The sequence below is a fragment of the Balaenoptera borealis genome, assembly GCF_965194805.1.
Source record: "Balaenoptera borealis genome assembly, chromosome: 2".
In the NCBI taxonomy this organism is placed as follows: domain Eukaryota; kingdom Metazoa; phylum Chordata; class Mammalia; order Artiodactyla; family Balaenopteridae; genus Balaenoptera; species Balaenoptera borealis.
Window position 1 is genome coordinate 60,831,355 of NC_138867.1, and position 27,891 is coordinate 60,859,245.

The following is a 27,891-nucleotide window of genomic DNA, read 5'->3' on the forward strand; positions in this document are numbered from 1 at the left end:
TATGGACACAGTGCTGCTCAGTGTTTTAAGTACTTAAGTGCCTTTAAGGAATCATTCCTCTCCAGGAGAACGTATCAGGTTCTCCCCACAGGAAGACTGTACCAGAGACCTAGCCTTGCAGAAAGACTGTTCTTTCTGAGCTTCCTGCCCCACCCTCTCTACCTCATAGTCTGTTCTCTCCATTTCCCTGGCAATTGTCCTTGCTGTACATCTACCATTTTATCATCAATTTTCCCTGAAGCTCAGTGTACCATCAGCTTCTTTCAGCTTTGAACCTCATTTCTCGTCCATTAAAAGCTGAGTCTCATAGTAAAAATGCCCACACAAAGCCAGCAAGCCAGCCCCAGGAACCCCATCCTTCTGTGTAATGCCACTGCACATGGCCCACCTGGTGCAGTGGGCCTTTGAAGGCATAACCTTTGAAAGCAGGCATAATCTTTGAAGGTGAAATGTAATGTTCTTCTCCTGCCTCTCCCCGCTATCTTACCACTTCCCTGGGAGATGATGGTGAAGCACTGCCTAAGCAGAAAAATTACCTGGAAGCTTTCTGTTTGAGACTTGCCTTAGGCCTACTTTGCTATACTTTCATAGTAGTGACTCAGCTGAAACTACAAACCACTCTTAAGATAACTGTAAGTGGTAACCACAACCTACCAGCATAACTTGGTTGATTAACATTTCCACCTTTCTTCATATAATGATGAACAAGATTAGCGTCATTGTGCAGAGCAGCTTTATACAGTAAGTTCTCTCCAAAGATGTTTCTCCGGTTAATGTTACCACGAGATACTTTATTCATCTTCATTTTTTCTGAAATGAGGGCATGAACAAAAGAAAACAAAAAAATTAATAATCCTTATTTGAAAATCAAGAGGAATATAAGTAATAGAATGAATCCAGTCAACATTCTGGAATAGAGTATATTACATTATGGAGGAGTATTTCATCCATTAACCCAACTATAATGGTATCTACATGCAAAAAGGTAAAAAAGATAAATGTCATTAGTTTGAAATATTTGAGTAAATTATAAATCATGTAAGCAGTTTATATTGATTGAAACTCCAGGAAAGGTGCATATATAAGAAGACTAATGGATTATTTTCTTAAAAGTTCTGGTGAAAGGGATTATTTAAATCCAGAATTAGATGTTATTAAACCTAACAAAATATTATAATACCAAAATGTCTTATAAAACCATGAGGAGAAAATCTCAGAAGTATATAAGGAAGATACAAAAATTAACCCCAGCAAGACCAGAAAAGAGAATGCTAAATTTTCTTTCTTTACTAAAAATAATTGTCATGAAATTAAATAAAGCTTGGTCTTGAGCAGTATAATAGTTTTGATTTCCTAAACTGGGAAATACACAATTAAAATAGCTTTCCAGGTTATATATACCAAGTATCATTTCTCCCCTGTGCCTCCTAAACTCCTCATCTAGATAATACAAATCCTGTCAATTTTTACAGATAATACTCATTTGGTTTTCCTGAATTTCAGAATAGCTTTTTTTTCCTTTGGCGCACCACCCAGCTTGTGGGATTGAACCCCGGCCCTCGGCAGTGAGAGCGCAGAGTCCTAACCACTGGACTGCCAGGGAATTCCCTCAGAATAACTTTGGTGATAGCTTTTCCAGTTTCATCTAAATAACCTGCCCCATCCTAAAATCTCAGAAAGGTAATTGAGTACTGCAACAGATTTCTTAATGGACCACAATTTAACTGCTTTGTTTTTATTTGATTCCCTCCATTCAGTTCCACTGTAAAACAAACCAACTGCTGAACACCTGAGCCTGCCTTCCCCCACCCCAGACTACAAAGCATTCCGCTCCCACCAGATACACTATATGCAAAAATCAATAGTCTTTACTCCCAGATCTGTCTTTTCCAGTTGTACCTGCTATTATAAATATGCAACTTATTCAAAATAACAAATTAAGAATACAAAAATTTTCAATGAAAACTAAGTTGTGAAAGACATTCACTTCCAATCATGACTAAATAACTGCTGTGACTTGCCCTCCCATTGTAAACAACTAGAATATTAAACAAAATATATAGGGGAAAAAGACCCTTTATTCAGACGTTGGAAAACAGGTAGTTCAGACCTATTTGACTCCCCTGAGTGAAGACAAACAATGAAGTGAGCCCTAAGGTCACTCACTCTAGCTTCTTGTCTGGAGGCTTTTCACAGTATAGCACAAGCATAGCAAGGTGATTCTGCTGAGCTACGGAGACAGAGGTCAGAGTCTGGGGAGGCTGGGGTGAACAGAATTTACAGGGCAGGGCACCAGAGATGAGAGCGTAGAGAAAAGGCACCAGAAATCTATAAGAAGGGCTCCTTGAGTCGTTATCTGAATACTGAACTGCTCATGCGTGGGGCGAATCTTCATGAGGCTGGGCAAGAACAATTACCCAGGAACTATAAAGTAACAACCATCAGAGATCACACAGGCTGGGAGACATTCACATTCCTGCCAGGCTGAGGAGAGAGACCTTGCTGAACTACTGGAACATTCAGAGAGACCTTTAATGGGTCATGTCATAGTAGGAGAGCTAAACTAATCCTAGAGTAAGGCCTACACTAGACCTGCCTAACAAGGTTTTTTAAAAAGTGTTGAAAGGATCAAACTTATCTTCAAGTAACTTGTTGGCCAAAACAAAAATCAACACTCTTAAAATGCACAAAATGACACTGAATAACATTCTGCTGCATATGGATACCCAATTGTTCTCCACTACAAAGGCCTTGTGCCTTTGTCAAAACACAGGGTTTATTTCTGAACTCCCTTCTCCTTCCATGGACCTATTTCCCTATCTTGATGCCAATATCATGCTGTTTTGATTACGCCATATAATAATTCTTGAAATCAGGTAGTGTTAGCCCTTTAACTTTGTTCTTTATCAGAACTGTCTTACTATTCTAGATTCTTTGCATTCCATATGAATTTTAGAACCAGCTTTGGAATTTCTACAAGAAAATCCTACAAGAATTTTGATTGAGATTGTGTAGAATCCACAAATATACCTGAGTAGAAATAACATCTTAATAATACTGTCTTCTGACTCAATCTCTCTCCATTTCTCTCCATCAAATTTTCTGTGTTTTCTCTGTTTAATATTTTGTAGGTTTCAGTGTACCTGTCTTTTACACCTTTTGCTAAATTTTATCCGTTTTTCACATTTTTTGAAACTGCGGCATAAATTTCACTTTCTAATTGTTTGTTGCTAGAATACAGAAATATAATTAATATTTGTATATTGATCTTGTATCGTGCAACTTTGCTAAACTCACTTATAGTTGCTTTTACTGTAGATTCCATCAGGTTTTCTATATAGACGATTATGTCACTTGTGACTAAAAACTGTTTTACTTCTTCTTTTCCAACATGGATGCCTTTTATTTGTTTTTCTTCCTGACTGTACTGCCTCCAGTACAATGATCAACAGAAGTGGTGGGAACAGACATCCCTGTCTTATTTCTGATCTTAGAGGGAAAGCATTCAGTCTTTCACCATTAAGTATGACAGCTGTGTATTTTTTTTGTAGATGCTCTTTGTCAGATTAACCAAGTTCCCCTCTATTCTGAGTTTGCTGAGAGTTTTCATCAGTAATGGATGTTAGGTATTGTCAGAATCTTTCTCTGCATCATCTACTATGATGATCATATGGTTTTTCTTTTTTAGCTTATTAATATAACAAATTACAGTGATTGATTTTCAAATGTAATGTAATGTAAATTTTTTGTTCTACTTCCGTAAAAAATGCCATTGGTAATTTGATACGGATTGCATTGAATCTGTAGATTGCTTTGGGTAGTATACTCATTTTCATAATATTGATTCTTCCAATCCAAGAACATGGTATATCTCTCCATCTGTTGGTATCATCTTTAATTTCTTTCATCAGTGTCTTATAGTTTTCTGCACAGTCTTTTGTCTCCCTAGGTAGGTTTATTCCTAGGTATTTTATTCTTTTTGTTGCAATGGTAAATGGGAGTGTTTCCTTAATTTCTCTTTCAGAATTTTCATCATTAGTGTACAGGAATGCAAGAGATTTCTGTGCATTAATTTTGTATCCTGCAACTTTACCAAATTCATTGATTAGCTCTAGTAGTTTTCTGGTGGCATTTTTAGGATCCTCTGTGTATCTTGTCATCTGCAAACAGTGACAGTTTTACTTCTTCTTTTCCAATTTGTATTCCTTTTATTTCTTTTTCTTCTCTGACTGCCATGGCTAGGACTTCCAAAACTATGTTGAATAACAGTGGTGAGAGTGGACATCCTTGTCTTCTCCCTGATCTTAGAGGAAATGCTTTCAGTTTTCCACCATTGAGAATGATGTTTGCTGTGGGTTTGTCGTACATGGCCTTTATTATGTTGAGGTAGGTTCCCTCTATGCCCACTTTCTGGAGAGTTTTTATCACAAATGGGTGTTGATTTTTGTCAAAAGCTTTTTCTGCATCTATTGAGATGATCATACGCTTTTTATTCTTCAGTTTGTTAATATGGTGTATCACATTGATTGATTTGCATATATTGAAGAATCCTTGCATCCCTGGGATAAATCCCACTTGATCGTGGTGTATGATCCTTTTAGTGTGTTGTTGGATTCTGTTTGCTAGTATTTTGTTGAGGATTTTTGCATCTCTATTCATCAGTGATACTGCTCTGTAATTTTCTTTTTTTGTAGTGTCTTTGTCTGGTTTTGGTATCAGGGTGATGGTGGCCTCATAGAATGAGTTTGGGAGTGTTCCTTCCTCTGCAATTTTTGGAAAGAGTTTGAGAAGGATGGGTGTTAGCTCTTCTCTAAATGTTTGATAGAATTCACCTGTGAAGCCATCTGGTCCTGGACTTTTGTTTGTTGGAAGATTTTTATCACAGTTTCAATTTCATTACTTGTGATTGGTCTGTTCATATTTTCTATATCTTCCTGGTTCAGTCTTGGAAGGTTATACCTTTCTAAGAATTTGTCCATTTCTTCCAGGTTGTCCATTTTATTGGCATAGAGTTACTTGTAGTAGTCTCTTAGGATGCTTTGTATTTCTGCGGTGTCTACTGTAACTTCTCATTTTTCATTTCTAATTTTACTGATTTGAGCCCTCTCTCTCTTTTTCTTGATGAGTCTGGCTAATGGTTTATCAATTTTGTTTATCTTCTCAAAGAACCAGCTTTTAGTTTTATTGAACTTTGCTATTGTTTTCTTTGTTTCTATTTCATTTATTTCTGCTCTGATCTTTATGATTTCTTTCCTTCTGCTAACTTTGGGTTTTGTTTGCTCTTCTTTCTCTAGTTCCTTTAGGTGTAAGGTTAGATTGTTTATCTGAGATTTTTCTTGTTTCTTGATGTAGGCTTGTATAGCTATAAACTTCCCTCTTAGAACTGCTTTTGCTGCATCCCATAGGTTTTGGATCGTCGTGTTTTCATTGTCATTTGTCTCTAGGTATTTTTTGATTTCCTCTCTGATTTCGTCAGTGATCTCTTGGCTATTTAGTAACGTATTGTTTAGCTTCCATGTGTTTGTGTTTTTTACGTTTTTTTCCCTGTAATTCATTTCTAATTTCATAGCGTTGTGGTCAGAAAAGATGCTTGATATGATTTCAATTTTCTTAAATTTACTGAGGCTTGATTTGTGACCCAAGATGTGATCTATCCTGGAGAATGTTCCGTGCGCACTTGAGAAGAAAGTGTAATCTGCTGTTTTTGGATGGAATGTCCTATAAATATCAATTAAATCTGTCTGGTCTATGGTGTCATTTAAAGCTTCTGTTTCCTTATTCATTTTCATTTTGGATGATCTGTCCATTGGTGTAAGTGAGGTGTTAAAGTTTCCCACTATTATTGTGTTACTGTTGATTTCCTCTTTTAGAGCTGTTGGCAGTTGCCTTACGTATTGAGGTGCTCCTATGTCGGGTGCGTATATATTTATAATTGTTATATCTTCTTCCTGGATTGATCCCTTGATCATTATGCAGTGTCCTTCCTTGTCTCTTGTAACATTCTTTATTTTAAAGTCTATTTTATCTGATATGAGTATTGCTACTCCAGCTTTCTTTTGATTTCCATTTGCATGGAATATCTTTTTCCATCCCCTCATTTTCAGTCTGTATGTGCCCCTAGGTCTGAAGTGGGTCTCTTGTAGACAGCATATATATGGGTCTTGTTTTTGTATCCATTCAGCAAGCCTGTGTCTTTTGGTTGGAGCATTTAATCCATTCACGTTTAAGGTAATTATTGATACGTATGTTCCTATGACCATTTTCTTAATTGTTTTGGGTTTGTTTTTGTAGGTCCTTTTCTTCTCTTGTGTTTCCCACTTAGAGAAGTTCCTTTAGCATTTGCTGTAGAGCTGGTTTCGTGGTGCTGAATTCTCTTAGGTTTTGCTTGTCTGTAAAGCTTTTGATTTCTCCATCGAATCTGAATGAGATCCTTGCCGGGTAGAGTAATCTTGGTTGTAGGTTCTTCCCTTTCATCACTTTAAGTATATCATGCCACTCCCTTCTGGCTTGTAGAGTTTCTGCTGAGAAATCAGCTGTTAACCTTATGGGAGTTCCCTTGTATGTTATTTGTCATTTTTCCCTTGCTGCTTTCAATAATTTTTCTTTGCCTTTAATTTTTGCCAGTTTGATTACTATGTGTCTCGGCGTGTTTCTCCTTGGGTTTATCCTGTATGGGACTCGCTGCGTTTCCTGGACTCGGGTGGCTATTTCCTTTCCCATGTTAGGGAAGTTTTTGACTATAATCTCTTCAAATATTTTCTCGGGTCCTTTCTCTCTCTCTTCTTCTGGGACTCCTATAATGCGAATGTTGTTGCGTTTAATGTTGTCCCAGAGGTCTCTTAGGCTGTCTTCATTTCTTTTCATTCCTTTTTCTTTATTCTGTTTTGCAGCAGAGAATTCCACCATTCTGTCTTCCAGGTCAGTTATCTGTTCTTCTGCCTCAGTTATTCTGCTATTGATTCCTTCTAGTGTAGTTTTCATTTCAGTTATTGTATTGGTCATCTCTGTTTGTTTGTTCTTTAATTCTTCTAGGTCTTTGTTAAACATTTCTTGCATCTTCTCCATCTTTGCCTCCATTCTTTTTCCGAGGTCCTGGCTCATCTTCACTATCATTATTCTGAATTATTTTTCTGGAAAGTTGCCTATCTCTACTTCATTGAGTTGCTTTTCTGGAGTTTTATCTTGTTCCTTCATCTGGTACATAGCCCTCTGCCTTTTCATCTTGTCTATCTTTCTGTGAATGTGGTTTTTGTTCCACAGCCTGCAGGATTGTAGTTCTTCTTGCTTCTGCTGTCTGCCCTCTGGTGGATGAGGCTATCTAAGAGGCTTGTGTAAGTTTCCTGATGGGAGGGACTGGTAGTGGGTAGAGCTGACTGTTGCTCTTGTGGGCAGAGCTCAGTAAAACTTTAATTCGTTTGACTGTTGATGGGTGGGGCTGGGTTCCCTCCCTGTTCGTTGTTTGGCCTGAGGCAACCCAACACTGGAGCTTACCTGGGCTCTTTGGTGGGGCTAATGACAGACTCTGGGAGGGCTCACGCCAAGGAGTACTTCCCATAACTTCTGCTGCCAGTGTCCTTGTCCTCATGGTGAGACACAGCCACCCCTCACCTCTGCAGGAGACCCCCCAACACCAGCAGGTAGGTCTGGTTCAGTCTCCCCTGGGGTCACTGCTCCTTCCCCTGGGTCCCAATGCGCACACTACTTTGTGTGTGTCCTCCAAGAGTGGAGTCTCTGTTTCCCCCAGTCCTGTCGAAGTCCTGCAATCAAATCTCACTAGGCTTCAAAGTCTGATTCTCTAGGAATTCCTCCTTCCATTGCCGGACCCCCAGGTTGGGAAGCCTGACATGGGGCTCAGAACCTTCACTCCAGTGGGTGGACTTCTGTGGTATAAGTGTTCTCCAGTCTGTGAGTCACCCACCCACCAGTTATGGGATTCGATTTTACTCTGATTGCGCCCCTCCTACCATCTCATTGTGGCTTCTCCTTTGTCTTTGGATGTGGGGTATCTTTTTTTTTTTTTTTTAATAAATTTATTTATTTATTTATTTTTGCTGCGTTGGGTCTTCGTTTTTGTGCGAGGGCTTTTTCTAGTTGCGGCGAGTGGGGGCCACTCTTCATCGTGGTGCGTGGGCCTCTCACTATCGCGGCCTCTCTTGTTGCGGAGCATAGGCTCCAGATGCGCAGGCTCAGTAGTTGTGGCTCACGGGCCCAGTTGCTCCGCGGCATGTGGGATCTTCCCAGACCAGGGCTCGAACCCGTGTCCCCTGCATTGGCAGGCAGATTCTCAACCACTGCGCCACCAGGGAAGCCTTATGGGGTATCTTTTTTGGTGAGTTCCAGTGTCTTCCTGTTGATAACTGTCCAGCAGCTAGTTGTGATTCTGGTGTTCTCACAAGAGGGACTGACAGCACGTCCTTCTACTCTGCCATCTTGGTTCCTCTCCCCTCACCTTCATTTTTGAAAGATATTTTGCTAGGTATAGAATTCTAGGTTCTAGTTATAGAATTCTATAGAATTTCTTTTAGTACTTTAAAGCTGCTGCGCCACTGTCTTCTTGCTTGCATTGTTTCCAACAAGAAATTTGATATCATCCTTATGACATGAAAAAAAAAAACCATGGCCTTTTTTTCCTTATCAACACATACATATTCTTCTGACTTCTTAAATGACTGAATATTATTTCATTGGTTACATTATAATTTGTTAACTATTCACTTAATTTAGATTGTTTCTAGTCATTATATTATAATAAACAATGCTGTAATGAACATCTGTATAAAATATATTTACATATTTAAGAAAATACAGCCATAGAATAAATCCCTTTAAGTAGAATTGCTGATTCAAAAGAATTGTGATTTAAAATTCTGATGAATGTAAATAAACTGCCCTATAAAAAGACTGAAAAAACTTCTACCCAAAACATATGAGATTGTTTACTTTTTCCACATTCTTGCCACTGGGAATTCTCAAATGTTTATTGGCATTCTCTTAGGTGAAAACTGTACTTCTTAATTTGCATTTCTTTAAGTATGAGTGAGATGTTAATCTTTTCAGGTGTTTACATTTTTTTTTTCTGTGAACTCTTATTTTTCTTTATCCTTACTGTTTTGTAAGAGCTCTTTGCATACTAGTATAATTAACCCCTTGTCATGTGTTATTAATATTTCTTCTGTGTTTGATGATTGGTTTTCTTTAGGATATCTTTCCATACAATTTTTTAAAAAATATATATAGTCAATTTTATCATTCTTTTCCCTCCTGGCTTCTGGTTTTGAATTGTTCTTTACAAAGGGTTTTTCCAAGATTATAAAAAGATTCACTTGTCTTTTCTCCTAGAACTTTTTTTTTCCCTTTAACTCTGGCCAGACTGGAATTAAATTTGGTATAAGGAATGTTATAGGGATCCAACTGTTTGTGTTTTTCACTATTTATTATTTAGTCCTTCTTTCTGCCATCAATTTGAGATGCCATATTTATCACAGACCTACCCCCATATTTCCATTGTATCTGGCTTCTACATCTAAACCCTTTATTCTGTTTCACTGACTTATCTGTCTATTCCTGTGCCAGTACCAACTTATTTTAACTTCTATTGTTTTCTAATTGCTTTCACATTATGTACAGCAGGTTCCTGCCTCTCTACTCTCCCTTTGTTTTATTTTTCAGAATTTTCTTGGTTAGTCTTTTATATTTACTTTTCCAGCTGAAATTTTGTATCATTCTCATAGCTAACCTCCAGCCCTATAAAACAAAACCATTAACAAATACACAAAAATCTGTTTTTGATTGAGCTCTCATGCATTTACAGAATAATTTAGGGAGACGTAAGTTTCTTACAATACTGAATCTTTATGGTCAAGAATAAGGCTCTTCTTTCCATTTATTCAAGTCTTTTTTATGTCCCTCAGCATAATTTTTACACTTTCTTCTTACAGGTATGGCAATTTCTTATTAGGTATATAAGCAGGTATTTTCTCTTTTGTAACTATTATAAATGGGATCTTCTCTTATATTTTGTAACTGGGTAATACTTATGTATATGAAAGGTATATACTTTTGTATTCTTTTGGTTTATTGAATTTTTTAAACTTTTTAGCTGGAAATAATTTCTGATTTATAAAAAAGTTGTAAAAATAAAACAAAGGATTCCCCCATTGTTAACATTTTGCCGCCACTTAAATCATTCTATCTCCCTCTTTATATATACATACACATGCACACAGACACATATACAGATAATGAATAACTTGCATACACCATGCCTCTTTACTTACTAATAGTTAAGAGCATATTCTCTAAAAGCAAGGACACTATCTTACATAACCAAATTATTAGATTAAGAAAATTTAACATTGATACAATATTATTCTTTAATCTACAGTCCATACTTCAATTCTGCCAACTGTCCCGCCATCTATTGTTTTGTAACCAGTACTCCTAGGTTCTTATTATTTCTGATAGTTTTTTAGTTCATTCTTTGGGGTTTTATATATAGGAACAAAGAAATAACATCTAAATATATAATAATTTCCTCTATTTATTCTTCTGGTTATAATTTCCCAAAGCCTATGCTAGGTTAGTCACACCACAAATAGGTCAGATATCTAAATTTGAAAAGGGTTCTGAAACTATTCTCTTAAAAGTACAAGTACAGGAAATATACCAGTCTATGAGGCAGAAGTTCAGGATCCTAGTTATATTACTAATGAGCTGTGCAGTGCTGGGGGAAATCCTTAACCTCTCTGAACTTCCTCATCAGCAGAATGAGAAAGTTGAGACATATAATCTCTAAATCCTTTTTTAGTACCAGGAGTCTATATTTTTGTAAGTTACTTATTAAAGAAATAAAGAAATAAAATAGGCCTCACCATTTTTCCCTGCAAGTTTTCTGTTTTTCCTGAGCTGTTTCCCACTCTTGAGTCTGGATGAACGCACAGTCTTCCCTTTACCTTCAATCCTTAAAGCAGGATTCTGCATTCTTGAAAAATAAATGTGCTTTTAAAATTATTATCATGTTCTCCACAACCGTTCAAAGAGAATCATACCGAATTTTTGACTAAATTTTTTTAAAACTCAAAGATATTTTACTGAGCTGTTGTCAAGCAGGATGGCAGTTTTAAATATGGACATGGCTCCTGAGTAAACTGCAGATAATTCTGTGACAGACGTGCCAGTCATTATGGTTTCTTTGTCTTTGTGCCACCTATGGGTTTCTCTCCTTTAGGGATAGTCACCTATAAGTGAGTATTCTGAGGCTCCTGTCCCTCATTCCCCACGCTGGCATGCCACTATCCACTCTATTCACAACTTCTAGGAAAAAAGAGGCAGGCAAAAAAAAAAGAACTTGCCCTGTGGTATGGCACTGATCAAAAACTGTAAAATACTGGCATAAAAGCATATATGGGTAGGTTTATTTTGGTTCTCTCTATTCTGAGAGCCCCAAAATAAACCTACCCATATATGGTCAATTAATCTATGACAAAGGAGCCAAGAATATACAATGGGGAAAGGACAGTCTCTTCAATAAATGGTGTTGGGAAAACTGGACAGCCAAATGCAAAAGAATAAAGCTGGATCACAATCTTACACCATATACAAAAATCAACTCAAAATGGATTGAAGACTTGAAAGTAAGACTTGAAACCATAGAACTCCTAGGAAAAAACATAAGTAAGCACCTTGACATCAGTCTTGGCAATGATTTTTTGGATTTGACACCAAAAGCAAAAATAAAGAAGTGAGACTACATCAACATAAAAAGTTTCTGTACAGCAAGTGAAACTATCAACAAAATGAAAAGACAACCTACCAAATGGGAGAAAATATTTGCAAATCATATACTTGAAAAGGGATTAATATCCAAAACATATAAAGAACCCATACAACTCAATAGCAAAAAGAAAAGCAATCCGATTAAAAAATGTGAGAGGAACTAAAAAGACATTTCCAAAGAAGGCATCCAAATGGCCAGCAGGTACATGGAAAGGTGCTTAGCATCACTGATCATCAGGGAAATGTAAATCAAAACCACAATGAGATATCACCCCACACCAGTCAGAATGGCCATCATCAAAAAGTCTACAAATAATAAATGTTGGAGAGGGTGTGGAGAAAAGGGAACCCTCTTGCACTGTTGGTGGGAATGTAAATTGGTGCAACCATGACGGAAAACAGTATGGAGATTCCTCAAAAATTAAAAATAGAACTACCATATGATCCAGCAATTCCACTCCTGGGTATTTATCCAAAGGAAACAAAATCACTATCTCAAAATAATATCTGCAGTCCCATTTTTTTTTTAATTAATTAATTAATTTATGGTTGTGTTGGGTCTTCGTTTCTGTGCGAGGGCTTTCTCTAGTTGCAGCAAGTGGGGGCCACTCTTCATCGCGGTGTGCGGGCCTCTCATTATTGTGGCCTCTCTTGTTGTGGAGCACAGGCTCCAGACGCACAGGCTCAGTAATTGTGGCTCACGGGCTTAGTTGCTCCGCGGCATGTGGGATCTTCCCAGACCAGGGCTCGAACCCGTGTGCCCTGCATTGGTAGGCAGATTCTCAACCACTGCGCCACCAGGGAAGCCCCTGCAGTCCCATTTTTACTGTGGCTTTACTTACAATAGTCAAGACATGCAAGCAACCTAAATATCCATCGATGGATGAATAAATAAAGAAAATGTGATACACACACACACAATGGAATGGTATTCAGCCATAGAAAAGAAAAAATCCTGCCATTTGCTAGAACATGAATGGGCCTTGAGAGCATTATGCTAAGTGAAATAAGTCAGAGAAAGACAAATACCATATGATCTCACTTACATGTGGAATCTGAAACAAAAAAACAAAAACCCTTAACTAATAGATACAGAGAACAGACTGGTTCTGGAGGTAGGAGACAGTGTGGGTGGGTGAAATGGGTGAAGGTGGTCAAAAGGTACAAACTTCCAGTTATAAGATAAATAAGTCCAGGGGATGTAATGTACAGCATGGTGACTATAGTTAATAATACTGTATTGTATATTTGAGAAGTTGCTTAGAGAGTAGACCTTAAAAGTTCTCATCACAAGAAAAAAAATTTGTAACTATGTGTGGTGAGAGATGTTAAAGAAAGAAAATTAGCATTAAGCTAAAATACAACAATTTCCCATTACATTGTCTTAAAAAAAGAAAGTAAAAGAGTTTTCTGGGGGTCTTTTAAATTGCAAAATAAATAAAATAACAACACTGAAAAATAAAGTTCTTTAGAGGTAAACTGACTCTAATGTCCCAAACACAGAATTATCTATTAGGTTGGTAGTATACCTGAAATTCTCAGTTGAAGAGTTATTATTTGTTTGATCCTCACAGCCAAGTATTTTGGGTAAAATCTTTTCTGGCATCTTATACATGTCATCTGTGGGCTTTGCATCTCTGCCTACTTTCAGTCTGGACGATCTCCTTAACACACATGGAGTGTCCTGGTCAGAGCTATTTTCCACCGGATTTGAATTTCCCTTATTATTTAGTGGATCACAAGAGGTAACATTTTGATGAACCAAAGTTTGCAATCCAAATGGATTTGGGTCTTCTAGACTCTGTAATAAGATGTAAATACATACACAAATAATTACAACAATGCAAAAAAATAAAATAAAATTAGAATAAATTAAGCTTTATCTTGTCCTTTGATTACACAAAAATACCTTATAAGATGCAAATACAAAAACCCATAGACATATGTGAACATAATGAAAATTTTATCATAATTAATTAAACAAATGACAATGCAGATTTAAAAGCCTAAGACAAGAAAAGCATAAGTAAATATTATTTTTATCAATATTCATCCTTAAAACTCAAGGATAAACCTAAGGCCACTCTGGGTGCTTTAATTTCACGGGAAATGGGTAGCACGAAATGACGAGACACATAAAAACAGTAGTACTGTCACGCCAGGCCAGATCAGTGTTCTATTCAGCCTAGTATTTTGTTATTTGATAGCAACAGTAAGTGATATTTGTGGGACGAGATACTATATAACTTCCATTACATTGATTTTAAAAGGTTAGCAGTATATCATGAATGGCTCTAAGTTCCCCTTAATAATCCATTATAGATTTAACTTTCGTGGGGATACACATTTTTATACATATCACGTAAACCTTTCTTGAGCTTATTTATATATCCAGCTTGCAAAGCTTCTCAAGGTAACAAGTTTCATATTTTTAAAAAAATATTTATTTATTTATTTATTTATTTGGCTGCACTGGGTCTTAGTTGCAGCACACGGGGTCTTTGTTGCCACATGTGGGATCTTCATTGCGGCATGCGGGATCTAGTTCCCTGACCAGGGATCGAACCCGGGCCCCCTGCATTGGGAGCGCAGAGTCTTAACAACTGGACCACCAGGGAAGTCCCACAAGTTTCATATTTTTATTATAGCTAAGTAAAAGAGTATTTAATTTGATTTGTTCTAAATCAATCTCTTTTCTACTTCTAAGTAGACTTTTTTTTTGAAGACCTCCTAAGTTCATGCTCACTCTATCAATACCAGTCATAATTTCCTACACTTTACTCATATTACCTCTTTTTAGATTAGAATCCTGGAATGTTTAACTTAATCTTCATGCCCTATCCCCATGATTAGCTTCTCTTTTTCTGGATTTTTAAACATATCATTATGTCTGTTTTGAAATTTTTTGACCAGAATTGCATGCAGTATTATTCCAGGTGTGTATGTTATAACCTGAGCTTAGTATCATGTTATTTAAATCTTCCAAGAAATGTTCACAGGAGCATTTTGGTAATAGCCGGAAGGAGAATAGAAAAGAAAAGAAAAAAAAATCCAAATGACCATCATTAGTGAATCGGTTAAATAAATTATATTATTATACACACACACACACACACACACACACACACACACAAACACACCCATAGAGTGGAATATCATTCAACAAGTAGAAAGATCTAAATAGTGCTACATTTGTTGACACAGAAAGATAACCACGATGTATTATTAAATTTTTAAAACAAGTTGCAAAGTATTATGTATAATATAATCCCATTTATATAAAATAAACTTACATAGAATATGCATAGAAAAAAATGGAGACATGCAGCAAACTGTTAACAATGATTATCTCTGGAAAGTGGAATTGTGGGAGACTTCCTCTTACTGTAATGTTTGACTTTTTTATTATAATGAGGATGTGTTACTATTATAATCAGGGAAAAATAAAGATTATTTTTAAAAAGAAAAAAACTGTCAACATGAAAAAGGGACTTGGCAAGTGATAGGCCACTCCAGGGTCTCCAAGCATAATAGTCCAGGAATTCTAAACCCAAGAACTGTGTCACCTGACAGTATCCTCAGACACAGTATGCAAAGTTGTACTGAAGCCAGGCATAATTTTCTCCCTCTCCTGGCAGTCCAATTGCATATATTTTACTTCCAACTAGAAACTGATGTGGGGTATCTTATCTCTACTCTGCACCCAGGCAGACATAGTGATTTTCTGAGCTAACCGGGAAAATTCTGGTAACAAATTTTTTCCTTCTTCTATATAAGCAATGTAATGATGATATATCTTCTCAGGTTTTCAGAGGAGAAACTTATCTATTTTAACTTTTAACCCCTTGAAAACTCTACTCCGGGAACCTCGAAAAAGGTAACTATATGCTTCAAAGTCAAAAAGTATCTTCTGAGTGTTGGTATTTGGGTAGAAGGTTTGAATTTAAAATAAGGTATATGGGCAATGAAGGCTTGTTAAAGGTCACTATAAAAGGCAAAATCATAGACTCATACTTGCACTTACTTGCTGCACTGAAAGATGCTTGTCCTGTAGCTCACCTAACTTGGAATCTTGTTCAAATTGTTGAGTAGAACAAAGAGTCTCAAAATTCACCTCTGCTATTTGTGTACAATCTTCATCAGTCTGAGACATATTGGGCTCCACTCCTAAACATTCATTTCCAGCACTGAGACTGATATCTCCCTCTTTTCTGTGACAGATGGGTTCCACCTTGGCTTCTGACAACGTGTTTAAGGCTGCTAACGACTCAGCTGGCAATGCATCATCCTTTGAGCTTTCTAGTAAATCTTTGTGACATGTCAAAGGTATTGATATGGAACTCGAAGAATTGTTCAATGGGTTCATCAACTCTCCACGTTCAAAATCACTCATTATTCTAATCGGTCTTTCCTCCTGGGTGATTTCTGGTGATGTCAGTAACTTTTCTAAGGCAGACACAAAAGTTTCAAGAGAGCTTTCTTCATCTTTGGTTTCTTCAGAAGTCATGGTCAATGTGACTTCCTTGCTAGGCTCCTTCTCTGGCTCTATTAATGAGTTCTCCTTTATAGCAAATGTATCAAATTCTTTAATAGTGGTACTTGAGAGAAGGCTTATTTCAGGAGAGTCTCTGTCTCTACTTAGTTCCTGTATATTCCAAATAGAATTTACATCATTATTACATATACAAAAAAGTGTTTAAAATGAAAATGTTATAGTTTTCTAGTTCATCATGTTGCTAAGTCACCACCAAAAAGCTTTATCAACTTTCCTCCCTTCCATAAATAAAAATACTCTTTATTACTTTCCTATACCAAATTACTAATGACTGTGAACACATGGTTAAACATTTAATAGTAGACCAAGGGTAAAATTGGCCGGGCCATAATTACAGATGGCAAATTATCTATTCAGCTAAGTTTAAATTATCTGGGCTAAGGGAAGAGGCAGAGATAACATGGATAGTTAAATTAACAGATAATCTAAAAACTTCACTGCAGTTAATAGTTGAAAAATTCTCCCTTGTTAAAAATCCCTATTGAATTTTATTAATTAACCAGGAACAAAATTGGTATAGTTTCACCTTCTTTTTATTCCCCACCTCTGTATGCATATGTAAATGTGATGTAAAAAGGCCAAAGGACAGGTGGTCAGGGAGGAGAAAAGGAGAAATGAAAACAGTTCTATGTAAATATTACAAGCTCTGGCTATAAATCAATGGTTCTGACTTGTGGTTGTTTTAAACAAAAAACACAAAACTACAAAACACAAAATGACTATTATTTTCAAAGACGTCACCTTAATAGGTCATACCTGTTCTCTCAATATTTCCAATAATCAAAATATTATTAGACTTCCTCTTTTGAAAGCACTTTCAATATTGTTTATAAGCCATTCAAGAAAATCAGTCTCAATAACTTAACGGCACTAACTTTTTTTCAACATTTAAAACTGTTAATTTGCTTGACCTTAAATAACAGAATGGGTTTCAGTGACTTTTGCCTGTTTCTAAAAATCAAATCCACCTTCACTGACACATCACTCTGCCAGAATGCACTGTAACTTGTAAGCCCTCTAATACTATGATTTGATTTGAATAAGGGAAGTGAAAAACATTTTATTCTCCCTCTCTTCCTTTTCTACCTGCCACCATTTATACTCTCTGTACATAGCATCCAGAGTTTAATAAGATATATTTATTTATTAGCAATGCAAACTATAATTTGCTCAGAAAGATACAAGAAATTTAGAAGGAATTGAAGAACTGGATCCTATCCATTCTTGAAGTCATGTTCAAGATCTCCCTCTTATCTGAAGTCCTTATATCTACTAAATTCAAGGCCTTAGATCTAATAAAGTATATATATATATATATATATATATATATATATATATTTAACTCTGCCCTAAAGGAACTTAATTCCTAAATTAAGATTGAAGGCATTAATACATAAGACATTAAGTAAACTATAAATAATGTCAAAAACACTGCATGAACTCAAATGAATGGCATAAACCATAGCCCTAGTGTTACAAGAATAAGTTTTCTGGGGGGAAAGAAAGGGAGGCAGTGAAGGGTTTTCAAGATTGCCTGAAATGCTCGGTTAAACAAAGTTAAAAAGGTTTATTTACTACAAGACTTTACAAAACGTGCACTATAAATCTTTGAGGAGACTTTAGGATACAGTGTTCTCTAAACTTCTTTGTTCAAAAAAATCCTTCATTCTCAGAAGATCTATTAATGTCACAGGAGCCAAGTGATAGGGAAATACTGACATAGTGAATAAGCAATGTTAAAGAGGGAGCAATTACTTTGGTCAAGATCACCACAGTCATCTGAGACAGATCCAAAGAGGAGAAGGAACTTAAGCCAGAAATTAATGATTTGTGAAGGCGTAAAAGAAGGAAAAACACGTATTTCTTAAGCACCAACTAGGTACCAAACACCGTGAGCCATCACTGCTCTCAGTCCTCACTATAATCCTAAAAAATGAGTATCACTTTCCGTATATTATACATGTAAATGACACACTTGCCCTTGGAACACAACCTATGTGGTTCCAAATTTTATGCTCTTTCCCTTGCTTTCTGGCTCCTGACCTAAACAAAGGCATGGAGGTGGGAATGTGTAAGGTATACCTGAGATGAAGTAAGGTACAGGTGTATGACAGGGTTGGCCTGGGGAGGTCCTTGATTGTTGGAGTCTGTTACGGGCAGAGACAATCTTATAGTCCTCTGATTTCCCATAGCACCAAGCAGAAAGCAAAGCCAAAACAAGCACTCACTACATGGTTACTGATTAGTAACTGGAAGATGGGAAAGCAGTATCCAGCAGGAAATATTAAAGGAACAAGGGTAATAGACAAAGCAACAGAAGGCATTTTCGCTATATCATCTCAGCAACTAGTTTGATATTAAATTATATGCTTCTCCTCTAGATAAAGAATAAAAGACTTATAATGCTAGATAAGAAACACAGATCAAGAAAATTCTCTTTCATCAGAGATAAGGAAGAATAAATACTGAAATGGGTCTCCACTACAGATGTAAGAAAAGTGTCCTTGTGCTTTCTGTCTGTCTGTGGCAGCCCAGATTGAATGCGGGAATGCAGGGGAAAATTTTTTGCAACTCACAAAAAAACCTGTGAACAGTGAAAGCCTGCTTTATTCCAAAGACAGATTTACAAGAGTTTACGAGAAAAGTACTGGAAAATTATTCCCCTTAAAAAAAACCAAAAACACTGAAATGGGTTGTTACACAATTCTATCTATTGAAATGGTTTAGTCATATTCCTGCCTAGGGGAAAACTTAAATGAGCTTGATACTTTAATCAATATAATGTTTTAAAAAAAATCTAAACCCAAGATTTGAATAGCTAATTTCTATTATACAGACCAACCTTTTCTGGGTGTGTTAACACTTTAGGATCTTCAGCCTCAGGTCCTAGAAGATAACATTGTATGTTTTCATTCCAGTTTTATTAAAGCATTAAAACATATTGTCTCACTCAGCATTTCTTAATCATATAACTTGAAATGACTCCCTCAAACATTCATGTGATATATCAAATATTTAATAAATATTATACCAATTTATGATATAAAAGTATGTTGGCAATAAAATTATGAAATTCTTCCATTCCTTAAAAAAATATTTCACATGAAGCCAGGTAATATTATAATTGTTTGGAATTAGTTTAGTTAAAAACCAACCTCTCTACTTTGGCTGAGTTATCCTAAGTATTTGCAACTACATGGAAAAATCATATCTACTTTCTCTGTGTCATTATCATCTCCATTATAGGTAACAGAATTTAAATGAATTCATGCTGTTGAGTTAGGCATAAAAAGGAACATTCATGTAGCGGCCAAAAGGAATCAGGAGATGTCTTAAAGGTACATGTATCAACAAGTCTCTATTTCTTAAAGTCATTAAAAAATTTTAAACATTCTACTATAGTTGCTTTTTTTTCCTGTATTGAGACTACCTTTTGAACACTACTAACATTTTTTGAGTATCATTATGAACTCATGTTTTTTTTTCACAAACTTATTTCCATGAACCAAAATCATGTTAGTTTTGTTCCCCAGCTAATTTGTCACAGGTTGGCCAGTGGGAGCACAATTGACCTAGCTCTTTATCCTTTTAGCACTGCCCCCTGACATCCTTGAAAGCATTTTTGTCTTCCAACAATGGTAAGATTTTCAGATCCATCCTAATATCTTCAAGCTCCAAGACAGATCAGCTATCCTTTTAGGATCCCTGGTTTCCTTGGCATTTGTACACCCATAGCACCCATACACCTGGCACTTAGCAGGCTCAATAAATATTTGTTAAAATAATGAATAAATAATATTACAGACCAAAATCCAGGCACTAGGAGTGCATGCAAGAGTTGGTGATGGCATAAGTGGTACTGCTATTGTTGTAGTAGCAACAGATCAGAAGACAGAGATTTTAAAACTTAGCTTTTCCATTTCAAGTATCATGTCCTTGTGCCTTTTCTCGTAATACAAAGTTTCAATGACCACTAAGAATATTTACTACACTGTCATACAACATACATAGGAGGCACTTCAAAGTGAAAGACAGCTACCCTCTAATACAGCTGAAATCAAGTAAATGGCCTGCCTAACTGCCAGTCAAGAAAGACATGACATACATATTAAGAATGCTATGAATAGAGAAAACAAACATTGTTTTCAAATTTAAGCCCCCAAATTACAAGTCAAAAAAGTAGATGTGGAGGAGTAGGTATTGACTGCACCTGAGCTCTTTGCATATGGGCAACTTTAAGCATCATGATTCCAAGGTCAAGAGCAACACTGATTTCATATGTAAAAATGTATGGTAGCAATGTACAGTAGATCAGCCTAGTTGTAAATAAATCCATATCTAACTAAGCCTTCTATTTTTAGGCAAAGACAAATTCACTTTATATGACTCTACTCATAAAAGTGTACCTTGAATACTCTGGTGGTTCAGTGAAAGTTCAGCCTGGGGAAATGACACAGTGAACACTGGACAACTTTTTCTAATCCTAAAAAAAAAAAAAAAACCAATCAATTAATTAATAAATACATATAAATTTTCAAATGGAAAAACCCCCACTATTTCTCATTCAGATACAATTTAAACTTCTTTTTAATTTAAAGGAATTTCAAATAGGATCATCTTTTTTTGCTCCAATTACTAGCAATTTGTTAACATTTAAATTTCAAATGGCTGCAAAAATGGAGAGAGCCAAAAAATTAAGGAATGAACTTTAGGAGTGTAGACAAGCTAAACTACATTTAGTTCTGAAAGTAGCTTTGGAGATGACTGTCTACCAAATAGAAAGGTGGAGTGAGAGAAAAATTGGTCCTAATTTATGAAGCTTGACTACTTAAATCCTCAAATACACTGAAAGTTTGTCATTATAGCTTGAGATGTAAGTGAAAGTCACTCATGAGAAAATTCTCAGACATTATTTACCTTTTTTGTATTTCACAGCAGGGGAAAAAAAGGTAGGAACTACTGAAGGGAAGAGGTTGAGAGCAAAATAAAGGTCATGCCTAATCTACAATTTTGATCATCTACCCTGGGATAATTAAAAGTTGAATGTAAGCTGGGACGAAGTAAGAAAGTAGCGTTGGCATATATACACTACCAAATGTAAAATAGATAGCTAGTGGGAAGCAGCTGCACGGCACAGGGAGATCAGCTCCGTGCTTTGTGACCACGTAGAGGGGTGGGATAAGGAGGGTGGGAGGGAGACGCAATAGGGAGGGGATATGGGGATATATGTATATGTATAGCTGATTCACTTTGTTATACAGCAGAAACTAACACAACACTGTAAAGCAATTATACTCCAATAAAGATGTTTAAAAAAAGTTGATTGAAGAAAAGCAATCATTTAACTATTTTTTTCTCAATCTAATTTACTATACAAATGCAATCAAGATATCTTCCTTTAAAAAAAAAAGCCTCTTGTTCCAGTTGTTTTAAGAACAGTTTTTATGAACCAGGCAAAGCTACTTGAATCCTAAGCAAGAATAATAAATTGATCATTCTCTCCTGCCTAAAAAAATAGAAGTGATCAGTATAAGCTATCTTGAAAATGAAACTGCTCGTATAGAATAATTTCTATGAGGCAAATAGAAAAGAATGCCATTTTTTTCCTAAAACATGATTCTTTGAGTACAAGCTGATTTAAAATAAAACAAAATCGTAGTCTGAATCAACAGAATTTTTTCCTTAATTATAAAAGAGAATTTATCACAGAAGTTTTGAAAATAGAGCAAACTTTCATCTAAGTTATTAAAAAATAATTATTTATATTAGGCAAGACTGCAAACAACATGCATGTCCAATATTAGAGAAATGATTAAATGAATTACAGTATAGTAAGTTATACAATGAAATATTATGAGGTCATTAAAATTCATGTTTTTAAAAAATATTAATGATGTGAAATAATAATTATGATAAACACTACTTAAAATTTGAAAACAGGGGGAATTCCCTGGCTGTCCAGTGGTTAGGAGGCTGGGCTTCCACTGCAGGGGGCATGGGTTTGATCCCTGGTCAGGGAACCAAGATCCCACAAGCTGCGTGGTGTGGCCAAAAAAAAAAGAAAGAAAGAAAGAAAAAAAAAAAAACAGGAAACAAAAGTATCTGCAGAATAATCCCAATTTTGTAGAAAATATGAACAAAACAAAAATATATAGAAAGCCTAAAATAAAATGTACCAAAATGTTAACAATGGTTCTCTCCAGGCTGTGAGACCATGGATGCTGCATTAGTCTTTCTTAGTCTTTTCTCTTTTTCCATTTCTGTAGATGAACTTATACTGCTGACACATTCAGTAAAAGGATTATTTTAAAATAGTGATTCTCAAACTTTTGGTCTTTGGACTCCTTTACACTCTTAAAACTTAGGAACTCAAAGAGCTTTTGTTCATGTGGCTTCTATTTATTTATATTTACATATTAGAAATTAAAATGGAGAAAAATGCTAAATAATCATTAATTTTTAAGTAACAGTAATAATCCAATATATTAATATACTGTTATGAAACATTTCTGCATTTTTCAAAATGAAAAAAAATTTAGTGAGAAAGTGGCACTGTTTCACATTTTAAAAAATCTTTTTAATGTATGGCTTAATGCAAGACAGCTGCCATCTGAACTGCTACAACATATTCCATCTTTTATGATATATTTTTTTATTTGAAGTATATTACAAAAATCTGGCCTCACATAGATATGCAGTTGGAAAAGGAAGGAGGACTTTAGCAGCCTTTTTGGATAATATTGCATATTCTTTTTAGATAACATACCAAAACTCTAAAAGCAATAATTTCCTTAAAGGTTACTGGAAATGTGAAAATTGAAACAAGATCAATGAACTTTTATATTGGTCTACGTTGCACTTTGAATGGATCTTTTACTTGTCTGTGGGTGATGCTGTGACATTATGCATTGGTCTTTCAGAAAATACTGATTTGCTGAGTTATGCAGGTCTTCCCTATATTGATTTATTTCATCATAAAAATCTCAAAAAGGTCACCTTTGTAAATACTTCCACTGATCTTACCAGAAAGTTCAAGAAAATGTCTGCCATATACTCCATTGTGAATAACCAGTTTGTCAGTTATTCTTTCAAGTTAAAAAGAAAGGTGATGGGACTTCCCTGGTGGCGCAGTGGTTAAGAATCCGCTTGCCAATGCAGGGGACACGGGTTCGAGCCCTGGTCCGGGAAGATCCCACATGCCGTGGAGCAACTAAGCCCATGCACCACAACTGCTGAGCCTGTGCTCTAGAGCCCGCGAGCCACAATTACTGAGCCCACATGCCACAACTACTGAAGCCCGCATGTCTAGAGCCCGTGCTCCACAACGGGAGAGGCCACCGCAATGAGAAGCTCGCTCACCGCAGGGGAGAGTGGTCCCCGCTTGCTGCAAGTAGAGAAAAGCCTGCACGCAGCAACGAAGACCCAACGCAGCCAAAAATAAATAAATAAATAAATTTATAAAAAAAAAAAGAAAGGTGAAACTAGTTTTTTTTTTACAAATCTTATAACTCAAACAAGTGCACAAGTGCTCTTCTTAAGACAACTATCACACTTTACACAGAAGTGTAAAAAGATATATATTCAAGGGTAGAAACTTAATAAAACTAATAACTTTTCTGCTTCATCAAATGCAGTAAGTAAAACTGGCTTTTTTTTTTTAAACCGCTAGTACATGGCTGTGAAAAATACGGTGACCACTAGTCCTATTTGGTGCCACTGCCCTGATTCCTACTAAGGCTCCAGCTTTTTATCCACCATTTGCTTTAGCACTGTAAGTGCAAATGTCAATACCATGAAATAGGCAAATAATGTGTTAGCATTATTATGAAAATAGTTTTGACCTCACAGATCCTCTGGAAAGAGCCTCAGGGACTCCCAGGGGGTCCACAGGCTTTACTTTGAGAACCATTGTTTTAAAAAAAATTGAAAGGATAAGGTCTCTTTAAGTATAATAGTTCTTTGAAAGTCTAATTTCAATAAGCTCTACAAATTCTTCCCTCATGCTATGCTATAAATTTGCTTTTTAAGTAATATTAGAGAATCAACTTAATCTGATTCAGTCATTCTCATGAAATGAAACTTATCTACAATGTTTGTAAAATAACATATTTATGCTGCTAAAGGGACAATTATTCAAAAATATACAATAACTCAAACTCTTAAGAAAAAGAACACTTATTTTATATGTTTAAAATGACAAAAAATATCTATAATATAATAATGCCAAAAATCATTATACTTACTGTAACGGAGCTTCATTTTGTTCCATTTCATCTTGAGGTTGCTAGAAAGAAAAAACAGTAGTTTTTTCCAACTGAGGAATACTAAGCTAATGCAACAAGCTAAAAATTTAACATTTAAGATAATTCTTATGCTATTCTTTCTTAGTATCTTTTTTTATTGTGGTAAAATATATATCACATAAAATTTACCGTTTTGACCATTTAAAAATGTACAGTTCTGTGGCATTATGTACATTCCCATTGATGTACAATCAACACCAACATCCATTTCCAGAACTTTTTCATTTTCCCTAACTGAAACTCCATACCTATTTAAACACTAACTCCCCATTTACTCCTCTCCCAACCCCTGGCAACCATGATTCTACTTTCTGTCTCTGTTTTGACTACTCTAAGTGCCTCATATAAAAGTAATCATACAATATTGTCCTTTTGTGACTGGCTTATTTCACTTAGTAATGATGTCTTCAAGGTTCATCCTTGTTGTAGCATGTATCAGCATTTCTTTCCTTTCTCAGGCTAAATAATATTCCATTGTATGTATGTACCACATTTGATTTACCTACTCATCTATTAATGGACAACTGGGTTGCTTCCACCTTTTGGCTATTGTGAGTAATGCGTCTATGAGTGTGGGTGTAAAAATATATTTTCGAGCCCCTGCTTTCACTTATTTTGGGTATATAACCAGAAGTGGAATTTCTGGATCATATGGTAATTATATGTTTAATTTTTTGAGGAATCACTATACCATTTTCCATAACAGCTGTACCATTTCATTCTACATTTCCCACCAGCAATGAGCAAGAATTCCAATTTTTCCATATTCTCATCAATACTTGTTATTTTGTTTTGGTAATAGCCATCCTGATGAGTGTGAGATGGTATCTCATCATGGTTCTGATGTGCATTTCCATAATGCTTAAAGATGCTGAGTATCTTTTCATGTGCTTATTAGCCATTTGTATGTCTCTTTTTTTTTTTGGCCACGCTGCGTGGCTTGTGGGATTTTAGTTCCCCGACCAAGGATCAAACCTGGGTCCCAGCACTGAAAGCGCCAAGTCCTAACCACTGGACCGCCCGGGAATTCCCTACATCTTGTTTACTAAATGTCGATTTATGTCCTTTGCCCATTTTTTAATCAGTTGTTTGCTGTTGTTGAGTTATAAGAGTCTCCATATACTCTGTGTATCAATCCCTTATCAGATATATGATTTACAAATAATATTTTCTCCCTTTCTTTGAGTTATCTTTTCACTCTGTTGATAGTGTCCTTTGATGCACATAGGTTTTTAATTTTCATGAAGTCTAGCTTATCTATTTTTTATTTTGTTGCTTATGGTTTCATATCCAAGAAATCATCACCAAATTGAATGTCATGATACTTTCCCCCTATGTTTTCTTCTAAGAGTTTTATAGGTTTGGCTCTTATGTTTAGTATTTTGTTTTAATTTCTTTCTGTAAAAGAATTTGTGGAACTTAGGTAAAGAGAAAGGGAGTGTTCCTTCTTTTTATTCCTAGTATTTCCCTTTTCTTAGTTCATTAATCCATAATGGTTCTGATGAGCCACTCTTGTCAGGTTCTGAGTTCTAATATTTCTACTGAGGGCCAAAAATCATACAACCTTTGTGTTACAGCGTTAAATGCTTAATGGATTCTGCCTAATTCTCAAGTCATGCCAGAAAATCTGAAGTTGTTGTGTCCCTTTCAAAAAAGATTAAAATGTTCTGATAAAATGTTTCCATTTTAAGATTTCACAGCACACTGGCTTTCATCACTTTAAAAGGAATTCTTACCTTAAATATCTTATTAGTATCAAAGAAGATCTTTACAAAAAGATCTCTCTTTGGGGGACCCTCTATGTTTGTTTCTATGATCAATAATAAAGCTTTCTGAAAATATGTAAAGCCATTAGCCTGAACTTCCAAGCATTTCTGATCACTGAAACAGCCATAATAACAAGAAAACACAAAGTAATTTGAGAACTTAAATCCTCTCCAATTAATAATGTTCATTGTTATTTATTGATAGTGCATCCTTATAGTGCTCAAGGTTATCACACTGGTTCCACGTATCCATACTTCCTAAGCAGACTTTACAAAAAGCTCAGAGGTCCAGAGTGAAGAAGGAATTTCAAGAAGTAAACCTAGGGACTTCCCTGGTGGCGCAGTGGTTAAGAGTCTGCCTGCCAATGCAGGGGACACGGGTTTGAGCCCTGATCCAGGAAGACCCCACATGCCGCGGAGCAACTAAACCCATGCACCACGACTACTGAAGCCCGCGTGCCTAGACCCCGTGCTCTGCAACGAGAGGCCACTGCAGTGAGAAGCCCGTGCACCACAACAAAGAGTAGCCCCCGCTCACCGCAACTAGAGAAAACCCGCGCACAGCAACGAAGAGCCAACACAGCCAAAAATACGATAAATAAATAAGTACATTTATAAAAAAAAAAAAGAAAGAAAGAAACCTAGATATTCCCAAGGATTAATTAAACAGGGTACGCTTATGTACTTACTTGGTATTTCTGAGTCTTCACAAAGCAATTCATTCAAGTATCTGTAACACTCATTTCATTCATCTTACTAAAGGATCAGTGAATTTTCCCATTGAGGGCTAATTTTTCATTTGACCCTACCCACATATGGAAAATACAAAAGATAAGAGAGCAAGTAAGAAGAAAGTTTGCTCCTGACAGCTGATTTTTTTTTCCTCTTCCATAGGCAGAAATATCCCTCAAGAGGTAATGCCTTGGAATATAATGGGGGTTGGAGCTGTTCATTTGTTGATTAACAAAATGTAAGGATACACTTCAATCAATTCTTTCTTAAGGGGTACAAATTGCTATCTATGCTTTTGATACATGTGACATTTTTCTCCTGCCCCTACGAGGGCATTAAAGTGCAGACATTCAAAAAAAAAAATCTGTTGGGGGTAGGGTGTGAGAGGTGAAAGAAGGTTTAAATTAATTGTATTAATTTAGAGGATCTGGGAAAGGAGCAAATCTGTTTATATATCCTTAACCAAAAAACAATCCTCTACTATCTGAGATCATTTTCTTCAACTGAGTCATGGATTACTGGGAGAGAAATGGAAGCCTGGCCAACCTGATCAGCCTGACCAACCTTGGCTCTCCATGAGGCATGAGATGTCTCACACGAACTATCCTCACATTCCGCAGAACAGAATACACATTCCTGATATTCAGCGTTTTAGTGATCTCGATGAATTATTGATAACGTTTGCTTAAAATACCTTTCTCTCAGACTGAGGTAGCCAAATTTGGTTATCTATACAAATATTTTTTATTATTTCCAAATA

The 27,891-nt window shown here is 36.0% G+C and overlaps 1 protein-coding gene across 1 annotated transcript in view; it reads right to left on the bottom strand.

The window, feature by feature from the left end:
- The window catches only part of ANKRD31 (ankyrin repeat domain 31), a 139,179-nt gene that overhangs the window by 94,756 nt on the left and 16,532 nt on the right, over nucleotides 1-27,891 (bottom strand). The window contains exons 4-10 of the mRNA XM_082374969.1: nucleotides 24,574-24,614; nucleotides 20,737-20,813; nucleotides 19,173-19,216; nucleotides 15,800-16,420; nucleotides 13,305-13,576; nucleotides 10,872-10,981; nucleotides 655-810 (exon numbers count right to left, since the gene is read on the bottom strand). Of these exons, the coding sequence (XP_082231095.1) occupies nucleotides 655-810; nucleotides 10,872-10,981; nucleotides 13,305-13,576; nucleotides 15,800-16,420; nucleotides 19,173-19,216; nucleotides 20,737-20,813; nucleotides 24,574-24,614 (1,321 nt within the window). The remainder of the gene's footprint in view (nucleotides 1-654; nucleotides 811-10,871; nucleotides 10,982-13,304; nucleotides 13,577-15,799; nucleotides 16,421-19,172; nucleotides 19,217-20,736; nucleotides 20,814-24,573; nucleotides 24,615-27,891) is intronic.